Source organism: Lactuca saligna, chromosome 9 (genome assembly GCF_052625555.1).
Source record: "Lactuca saligna cultivar CGN05327 chromosome 9, ASM5262555v1, whole genome shotgun sequence".
NCBI classification, from domain to species: Eukaryota; Viridiplantae; Streptophyta; class Magnoliopsida; order Asterales; family Asteraceae; genus Lactuca; species Lactuca saligna.
Genome location: NC_136425.1, coordinates 34,743,574 through 34,753,630, shown reverse-complemented (window position 1 = coordinate 34,753,630; position 10,057 = coordinate 34,743,574). Strand labels below are relative to the sequence as shown.

The window sequence follows — 10,057 nt, the reverse complement described above, 5'->3', positions numbered from 1 at the left end:
AGACGTTGAAAAGGACTTGGATCTATGATTGTAGCTTCTAAATTGGAGTGTTAAGCACTTAATGGGAAAGTGACTTAACAGGGGAGTACGTTGAACGTACATGCAGGTACGCCCAGCGTACTCACCATTTAGCTAGGATGCCCAGCGTACATAGGAGTACGCCCAACGTACTCATCTGATATGGGCCTTGCGATTTTTGGGCCTTGGTTTAGGTCATGCAGGGGATTTTTGTTCTTTACGCCTTGGTAGGCCATCAGAAGTCAGATAATGTGGGCCAAGAAGATGGGTGGGCTTAGGATAAGGCCCATTAGGGGGATTGGGACCAATTTAGAAATTTGGGCCATTAGTGGGCCACTAGTGGGCTTGGAAAGCCTACCTAGTGTTGGGTCTTGTTTTGGTATTGGGCCTTGGCCCAAATTAGAGAAAAGACAAAATGGACTATATGGACCCTTTAGTCAGGATTGATAGCCCATATGTTGACTCATCATTCGTTATTTTGGATAGTTCAGGATTTTCGGTGAGACAACACTTCGGAAGCTGATACTTCAGTTCAAACCGGCATTGCGAGGTGAGTTATCCTCACTATATCAACAGGGTCTAAGGCACCAAGGCCGACCCTTTATCGGATTTGTATCTGAGTATTTGTTTGATATGTTTATTGATATGCTAGATCTGCATCCTGGTAGTTAGTTAGGATGGTATTATGTTTAGTAACCTGGTTTAGGTCGGTAACCTAGTATATAGGATGATGTATGTTAGTGACTGGTTAAGTCGATATCCTGGTTATAGGATGGTTGTTGTGTTAGGGATCGGTATGATTATCCGTTATATACATGTTAGCGTATGATAATATGTGCACATGATTGTTGGTTAACATGGAGGATTAGGTTGAGGCGGGTCCTGCTTCGTGTTGTAGGCTAACATACCTGGGGCGGCCCGGATAGACTGCAGACCCAGGAGGGCACATAGTCAGGTCGAAGGCCCAGCGAGCGGTTCGAATAGGCTTAAGGCCCCAAGAGGGCAGTCCAGACGTGTCGAGACTCAGAGAGTAGGCCAGATAGACTAAAGGCCCGATGCGGGTGGTCCAGTCAGACTGTAAACTCAGAGAGTGGACTAGGTGGACTGAAGGCCCAGTGCGGGCGGACCAGTCACATTGTAAACTCGAGATGCATGGTTGTTCTGTGTTTGTTATATGTAATTTTATGGCTGTACGAGGTTGGTATTTTGGGGGTAACTCACTAAGCCTTCGAGCTTACATTTATCAATTGTTGTTTCAGGTACAACTGATGACCGCGGGAAGACGAAGACGTGACCATACATTTCCTCATATTTTGATTTGGATTTCTGGGATACTCCGATATGAAACTATTTTGGAAACCTTTTTGTAATAACTACTTGTATTTGAAATGTTTTTAAGAGTTCTAATTTTGGCATGAATTTTATAGATGTTACAGATCTAGGAAAGATGCATTTGTATGCCTGCTATATGAATTTATAAATTTGCATGATGGTACTAATTAATTAGTAATAGGATGGCCTGATTAGGTTATGCTTGGTTCTGATTACTTGATACACGAATGTTGTTTGTTTTGTGCTTTTAGAAGTTCTATCTAGCTTCAACTAACTAATAAACGAATATGCTAAGTTTCATATTATGGGAACTAAATAATTTTAGAGGATTAGGTTTTAACTCTGTTGCATAACTTTTATTTGAGTCCAACCGTTGTGTGATGGTCATCAATTACACAACCCATCCAAAAATAACCCATTGTGTTGTGTTCATCATTTTTGCTCCATTCAATTCATTATTATTTATTTGATCATTCAAACCTATTTAGGCTGGACGGAGTGGGAGCAGGAAAGGGGTGAATGAAGCTTCCCTCATCTCTTGAACACCACTCCATGGGTGAGGGAAAGGACTGCGGGAAAAGAGGTGGGGGTGCCGCACTCTCTCTCCTCATGCTATTGGTCATTTTTAAAATTTTTTTTTAATATTTATAAAATTATATACCTACTATAAAAATATAAAAAATATATCAAAATTCATATATAAGTAGAGGGAGGATTTTGTAAATTACTCAGTTAAATGCCTCCATTTGGCGCGGTATCAGGTTGTAAACGTGGACGCCCGACTTCCCCACAAAACGAACCCAATTTCTCTCCTTCTTCCACACGCAAACACAGAGACGTCGGACCAATAATGGCGGCGCCGGTCGGAGTCGCAGTGAGGACGCTACTGAGCGTGTTGGGCTGTTTGATGGTGGCGGTGCTTATTTACACAATCGCCACCGACGGCCTCCCTTTTCGTACAGAGCTACTCACCAGGTAAATCAGACCACAGAACCATTTGTCGAAATTGATGGTAGATTTTCGTTGTTTTGTATTTCCTTTAGTATGTGATGGGAATAGCTACACTTTATGTAGCATCAGTTCATCAATTGAAGCTCCGATCACCAAAAATGCGGTCTTTTAACATAGAAAGACGAATCAACAGAGGGAATGAGTTATTCCTTATCTGTTTGTTGATTTCTGAACGATTGAAATGTTTGTATCTTTGATGCTTCCTCTTAACACAAACCAAAACAAAATTTCCCATTTTGATAATCTTGTCAAATTTGTCGCAGGTGGATGGCAGCATTACTGATAGATTTCTACATACATATCGCTATCATAGGAGTATGAATGTTTACTTATTTCTTCAGAATATATGAATTCTTTTTTTTTTAATCAATCGGAAGGAATCACATGTGTTTTTATGGTGGTAATCGTTAGGCTTGGGTTGTCTACAAGGAATCAAGCTGGATAATAGCCTCAGTTTGGGTGATTTTATTAATTTGTTTTGGAAGGTAATCTTCTTTTTTTGTTTAATTATTATCAACGTGACATGTTTATTATAAATTATAAAATAATCAAACTTTCTTTTCCTTGTATAGTGTCACAACCTGTGGATACATCGTTCTACAGTTCTACAAGTTAACACCTGAAGAATCTTCAAAGGATCCTATTTACTTTGTGTTGGTGACACACCAAAAAAGGTAAACCCTAAACCCTGAATTGACTCTCCAAATGTATCTAAACCCTAAACCCTAAACCCTAAATATTTGTGTTAGAGATGACATGGAACACAAAAAGGGACTTTCTGTTGTAATTGCAAGAGTAATCTTTGGAGTATTAGGCTGCTTAATGCTTGGAACTTTGCTTTACACACTTATTGTTGATGGATCTCCATTTCGTGCTGAATTATACACTCCGTAAGTTTGTTTTTTTTTTTTTTTTTACTTACCTTTGCATTTCATATTTTATAAAAATTTAAAATTAAGATTAATAAATGCGCGTAGGTGGATGATAGCCACATTGATCGACTTTTACATTAATGTTGTGGCTTTATCGGTATGTCTCATTTCATAATATACTTTAGTTGATTAATTTTGTTGCTTCAAGATAACTTATTCTTTTGTTTTATTAGTTTCTATTTGTTTTATTAAATGTTAATTTATTGTTCAGGTGTGGATAGCATACAAGGAATTAAGTTGGATAAGTGCTTTGTTGTGGATAGTTTTTCTTGTATGTTGTGGGAGGTAAGTATTGATACAAACAAAGTCATGATATATTTTCGTTCTATAGATACACATTGTATAATAAACACAAATGAAAAGTAACAACATATTTTCTTATTTGTTGATGTTTTTTTTTTTTTTTTATAGTATTACTACATGTGTATACATAGTGAGGCAGCTGTTCTACCTCTCTCCTGATCAGCCTATTTCCCTTATACTTTTCAAGAACAATCACAGGCAAGTTTGACAAAAAAAATTGTTATAATTTTAATGGTGTTACATATTAAAAAGTGTGATACATGGGGGAATCAACTCTTTTCATTTATGTATATATATATTCATAAATTGATGTTATGTACTTTTGTATCATCAAATATTTATTTTTATCCCTTATAGTTTAAGACCAAGTTGTATGTTAAAAATTTGTGCTTAAGAGTAATTTTGTGTTCATTTTAGGCCCATTAAACAGGTATAAAAGAATGAAAGGCCAAATCACATTACAAAGGGTTAGCTGATCAATAAAGTTGTAGGTTTCTATTGTGTTTTTTTTACAACTTGCTGGATCTTAAATCTTATTAAAACTCTGAACAAATCTCTATATATTTAACATGAACCTTATATTTACGAAATGTTAATGTATGTAATATATATATGTGTACGTATTTAGCTTTGTGTATCACATTCAAGTCAATCTATTGGTTGTTTTTTGATACGTTGAATTTTGCAGAGATTTGAAGGCAATTGATCCACCATTGATAGTGGGTGTGAATGAATAGTGAATGCGTTGTGTTCTTGTTGTATCGTTATATCAAACACAGTGGAATTGTGTATATTAAATTGTTAAAGGTAAATCATTCACGTGTAGTAGTGACATTATGTTTATTTCAAATCAATAATTGCAATATCATAAACAGGCGTCTTGCCTCTCAATTTCAGTTTATCCTATTTTTTGTTATTTTATATATTTATTCATTGTGGTTATGTTTGTAATTTGTTGACAATGGTGAAACCAGAGAAAAGTTGAAGAGGGAAAATTGATTCTTCATTATTGAATAGTTACTTACAAATGAAGCTAAATTGAAACTATATACAAGAGAAACAACTGATTAACCCTCTAACAAACTTCTAACTAACATCACGTGAGAATCACATGATTTTATTAAACAGAATTAACTAACAATTAACTATTAATTCTAACACCCCCCCTCAAGTTGGAGGGTGAATAACGCCCAACTTGTTCAAAAGAAATTTATGTTGCTTTGTAGGTAGATTTTTAGTAAAAAAATCTGCAAGTTGAGAATGTGTTGGAACATGTTGTAACGAAATCAAGCCATCTTGTAGTTTGTCTCTGACAAAGTGACAATCAATCTCCACGTGTTTGGTTCTTTCGTGGAAGACAGGATTTTTAGCTATGTGGATGGCTGCTTGGCTGTCACAATGAACAGGTACAGGTGTCAAATTCGGAACAGTTATTTCATGAAGAAGGCGAGTGAGCCATGCAAGTTCAGCAGTAACTCAACGCATGCTTCTATATTCTGCCTCTGCTGATGACAATGAAACAGTCACTTGTTTCTTAGATTTCCAGGTAATTGGACAATTACCCAATGAGATAATGAATCCGCTCACACTTCTTCTGGTTTGGGGACATGAAGCCCAATCTGAATCGCAATAAGCATTGAGGGTAAAATCGTCTCCATTATTCATTAGTAACCCTTGATTTGGATCATTGTTAAGATACTTTAGAACATGTAAAGCTGCATGATAGTGAGGCATTCTGGGATCAGACATGAATTGACTGAGAAGTTGAACTGCAAATGCAAGGTCTGGTCTTGTATGTACCAGAAAGTTTAATTTTCCCACTAATCTTCTATAGACTTCTGGAGAATCCATATGATCACCTTGACCTTGCAAAAGCTTCAAATTTGTAGGTAATGGACAAGAAGCATGACCAGTGCAGTCAAATTCTTTTAGCAGTTCTGTGGCAAACTTTCTTTGAGTGAGAATGACACCTGATGAATTATACAAAACTTCAATTCCTAAAAAAAAAATTCAAGAATCCAAGGTCTTTAATTTTGAAAGTATTATCAAGAAATGTCTTCAATTTTGTGATTTCTTCTTCATTATTTCCAGTAACCATTATGTCATCGACATAGACTGCTACAAATGTTACATAGGATCCCATATTCTTGTGAAAAAGAGAATAATCATTCTTTGAATTTTGATATCCCATTTCTTTTAACGCTGAAGAAAGTTTAGCATACCATTGCCTTGAAGCTTGTTTGAGCCCATATAGTGATTTTTGTAGTTTACATACTTGATTTGGTTTGCATCCCTTCAAACCAGGTGGTGGCTTCATGTATATTTCTTCATGCAAGTCACCATGCAAAAAAGCATTATTAACATCTAATTGATGCATATTCCATCCTTTCTTGACTGCAGTTGCAATAAGAGCTCTAATAGTTGTCATTTTGACAACAGGTGAGAAGGTTTCAGTGTAATCTATGCCAGCTTTTTGAGTGAAACCTTTGACAACCAGCCTCCCTTTACATCTTTCAACATCGCCATTTGCCTTATATTTGATCTTGTATACCCACTTACAACTTATGGGCTTTTTACCCTTTGGAAGATCAACAATAACCCAAGTATTATTTGCTTCTAGTGCCTCAAATTCTTTATTCATGGCTTCTTGCCATTCTGGAATTAAAACTGCTTCTTCAAAACTAGAAGGCTCAGAAAGACACGTTATATTATTGAGTAATTGTTTGCTTTGGGATGATAAAGTTGAGAAACAAACATGAACCGGTGAAGAAGCATTGGTAACATTGTGGGTGCATGTGAATAAGGAATAACAAGATGCGAGATTGTGACATGTGGCATTGGAGCAAATGTATTCTTTTAAATGAGAAGGAGGTCTTGAAATTCTGGTTGTATGTCTGATAGGTGCTTGTTGGGGAATTAAATTAGGTTGAACTGATATCAAAGAAGGTGTAGTATTATCTTGTGAAATACCAGAGGTAGGTAATAATGAAATTGGGTCATCATTAGAATCTGTATAGTACAAATCTGTAGATGGGAATAAAGGATCATTGGGGGTTGATTTGTAAGGGAAAATGCTTTCATGAAAAATAATATCTCTGGAAACAATTATTTGTTTGGTGTCCATATTGTAAACTTTGTACCCTTTTTGCCCAAAAGGGTATCCAACAAATATGCAGGGAGCTGCCCTTGGTTGGAATTTGTCTCGTTTATGTTGTAATGTACTCACATAACACAAGCATCCAAAAGATTTGAGATTTGAATACGAAGGTTGATGACCATACAACATAAAGTATGGAGTTTTTCCTTTTAGAATTTGAGAAGGAAATCTGTTGATCAAATAAGTTGCAGTGAGGACACAATCACCCCAAAATTTTAGAGGCAACTTTGATTGATACAGTAAAGCTCTAGAAGTTTCCAAAAGGTGTTTATGTTTCGACTAAAATCATCAACAATTGTCAAGAAATAAGATTTGCCATTATAAGTTCTTGTATTGTATGGTCCCCATGTATCAATATGAATTAGATCAAAAGAAGAACTTGTCTTAATAACACTATGACCAAATGGAAGTTTGTGTTGTCTTGCTTTAGAACAAATTTCACAAGCATGATTGAATGTGGCATTTTTATTACTAAGAAAAGAAAGAGTTTTCAACTTGTACATAGGAAGATGGCCAAGTCTATTATGCCACAAAGAAAACAAATTGTCATCAGACATACAAACTGAATTTGAAAAAATGACAGCAGGATCTGAAGGAGCATGTGAAGTCACAGAAAGAGCAATTCCATTGTTGTTGTTTTGATTGGAATGCAGAAAGTATAAACCTGCTTGGTGTCTACCAAGAACCAGAGGCCTCTTCTGAGAAAGGCCCTGCATTAAGAAGCAAAATTTGTCTGAAAAAATGACAAGAGACCTTAACTGATGACATAATTTGCTAATGGATAACAAATTAAATTTGAAGTGAGGAACATACAGAACATTATGGAGTACAACATCATCAGCCAAATAAGTACTACCAATCTCATAAGCACTTATTTGTTGTCCATTTGGTAAGGTGATGTGATATAGGATTTTAAGAGTTTGAATTTGGAATAAGAGTGATTTGTTGTGACACATATGGTCACTGGCTCCAGAATCAATGATCCAAGTAGTTGCAGTAGTAACCAAGCAATGACAACTTATGGAATTATGTTTAGACAAGAAAACATTACCAGCAAAATTTGCATTAGAATGACCCGAAGATGGTTGGTTCTGCGAGTTTTGAGAATTCTGAGCCTGTGTACTTCCATTTCCATCTTGTTTTGTGTTAAAATTGTTAAACATCGAAAAGAACTGATGATATTGTTGAATTTGTTCATTTGAAAGTTGTGGTAGTGATTGAATGTTTGTAGAATGAACATGATTGGCTTGTTGAGTTGTCCCTTCACCATTTGTTGATTGAAAACTAGAGGCATTTGCAGCAACAGTTCTTGTCCCCTTTGTAAACTTGAAATCTTTAGGAAAGCCAATTAACCTGTAGCATTTGTTGGCAGAATGGCCAGGTTTCTTGCAAAAATTACAAGTAATGTTCTTCTTTGCTTCATAATTGCCCTTGAATTGATTGATTTCTTGATTATTCCGAAAATGCCCTCCACTAGACTTAACATTCATGGAGGCTGAATCAGACATAAACTGAAAAGTAGAAGAATGGACTTCTCTTTGTTTCTCGTCTTGAATCAAAAGAGCATATGATTGAGTGACAGATGGGAGAGGTTTCATTAAGAGAATACTTCCTCTTACATGACTATAATCACTGTTAAGTCCCATAAGAAACTTCATCAACCTTTGATTCTGTTGTTCTTCCTGAATTTTGTGTGCTGCTCCACAAGTACAGTCAGGAATAACAGATAGAGCATTTAGTTCATCCCATTGTTTCTTTAACTTGGTGAAATAAGTAGCTAGGTCATCAGATCCTTGATTCAAATCAGAAATCTCCTTTTGGAGATGATATAACTTTGCTCCATTTGATTGTCCAAATCTGTCATCTAAATCATCCCAAATTGCTTTGGCAGAAGATGAATAGAGAACAGATTCGGCAATATCATTTGATAAGACATTAAGTATCCAAGAAGTTACCATATCATTGCATCTTTGCCAATTATCGAAAGAATTGTGATTTGAAGCTGGTTTGAGTACTTTACCATTGACGAAGCCAATCTTGTTCTTAGCTGATAATGCAATCATCATGCCTTTCTTCCATGAATTGAAATTCGATCCATCAAATTTGTTAGAAACAAGTAGCATACCAGGATGATCTGATGGATGTAGATACATTGGATCAGATGTATTAGTAAATTGAGTTGAATTTTGAGGAGTAACTGGATTAGATGAAGAAGACATCGCTATGATGATGAAACTGAAATTACAGGGAAAAAAAACAGTAGCGAAAGAACAAAATCTTAAAATTGAAATGATGATTCAATTTGATTGAAATGATTGAAGAAGAAAATCAAGTGCGGAATCAAAAATTGAATGAATCTTCGAGCACAAAGCTCTGATACCATGTTGACAATGGTGAAACCAGAGAAAAGTTGAAGAGGGAAAATTGATTCTTCATTATTGAATAGTTACTTACAAATGAAGCTAAATTGAAACTATATACAAGAGAAACATCTGATTAACCCTCTAACAAACTTCTAACTAACATCACGTGAGAATCACATGATTTTATTAAACAGAATTAACTAACAATTAACTATTAATTCTAACATAATTGTTGATGAATTGCATTTAGTTATTTGTGATCGTGTGAGAATGTGTGCGTTTATTGTTGAGTTGTTGATGTATTAAGGTTGCGTTTGGTATTCAGTAATTGAAGAAAACATTAATTGAAAAAAAGAGTTTGGTATTCAGTAATTGAAGAAAGAAAGCATTAAGGCAGAATAATATTTAAAAAAAAAAAAAAAAAAAAAATCATTTTTATAAAGAATGAGAGTGATTCCTTCTCCTAAAGTGATTTTCATTTCATGGGAAGGGGTTGGTCTTTTTCATTCTTTTTTTTTTATATCATAGATAATTTTTTTTAACTGTTTATATAGCATATAAAATGTATTTTTGACCAAATAGAAGTGCCCGTATATGCGACTTGACTTATTAACGATATATATTTATTTAGTTACGTTTAATATTATAAAATGACATTTTTTTTATTTATAAATTTTAATTTATTTAGGTTTATTTATATTAATAAAAAAAACATCATTTTTGAATGACCTATTCCATTCTTTTAAGCCAATAAAACATGAAAATGTAATGTAATTATTCATTTCATTACCTACCTAAATTTGTTATATTGTTCATTTCATTCATCAGTCATTTTATATAGCTATAGGCTGCAAGAGTTTTCTAGAGGAAACCTTAATTTCTACTTAAGGCTTAAGTAGCTCATGGACTCCTTATCAAGAGGCCTTGGACGAAACTTATAG

General features: G+C 34.9%; 2 protein-coding genes across 3 annotated transcripts; one reads left to right on the top strand and one right to left on the bottom strand.

Annotated features, from left to right (window-relative positions):
* The first annotated feature begins 2,100 nt into the window (after nucleotides 1-2,100).
* On the top strand, nucleotides 2,101-4,497 carry LOC145018851 (uncharacterized). 2 transcript variants are annotated; one of them, XR_013667212.1, is made up of 10 exons: nucleotides 2,101-2,325; nucleotides 2,625-2,676; nucleotides 2,773-2,846; nucleotides 2,934-3,035; nucleotides 3,111-3,251; nucleotides 3,339-3,390; nucleotides 3,505-3,578; nucleotides 3,705-3,794; nucleotides 4,014-4,083; nucleotides 4,285-4,497. XR_013667212.1 is itself a non-coding variant. In XM_078976707.1 (9 exons), exons 1-9 carry the CDS (start codon nucleotides 2,201-2,203, stop codon nucleotides 4,331-4,333), a joined length of 759 nt encoding a protein of 252 aa, XP_078832833.1. In that variant the 5' UTR covers nucleotides 2,101-2,200; the 3' UTR covers nucleotides 4,334-4,497. The 2 variants fall into 2 exon arrangements, 1 of the variants encoding a protein (XP_078832833.1); XM_078976707.1 differs by lacking the exon at nucleotides 4,014-4,083.
* A 575-nt stretch (nucleotides 4,498-5,072) lies between these two features.
* Nucleotides 5,073-8,972, bottom strand: LOC145016199 (uncharacterized). The gene is made up of 4 exons (XM_078974592.1): nucleotides 7,584-8,972; nucleotides 7,146-7,463; nucleotides 5,868-7,032; nucleotides 5,073-5,566 (listed from the first exon to the last, which is right to left on the bottom strand). Exons 1-4 carry the CDS (start codon nucleotides 8,970-8,972, stop codon nucleotides 5,073-5,075), a joined length of 3,366 nt encoding a protein of 1,121 aa, XP_078830718.1.
* Nucleotides 8,973-10,057: the final 1,085 nt, after the last annotated feature.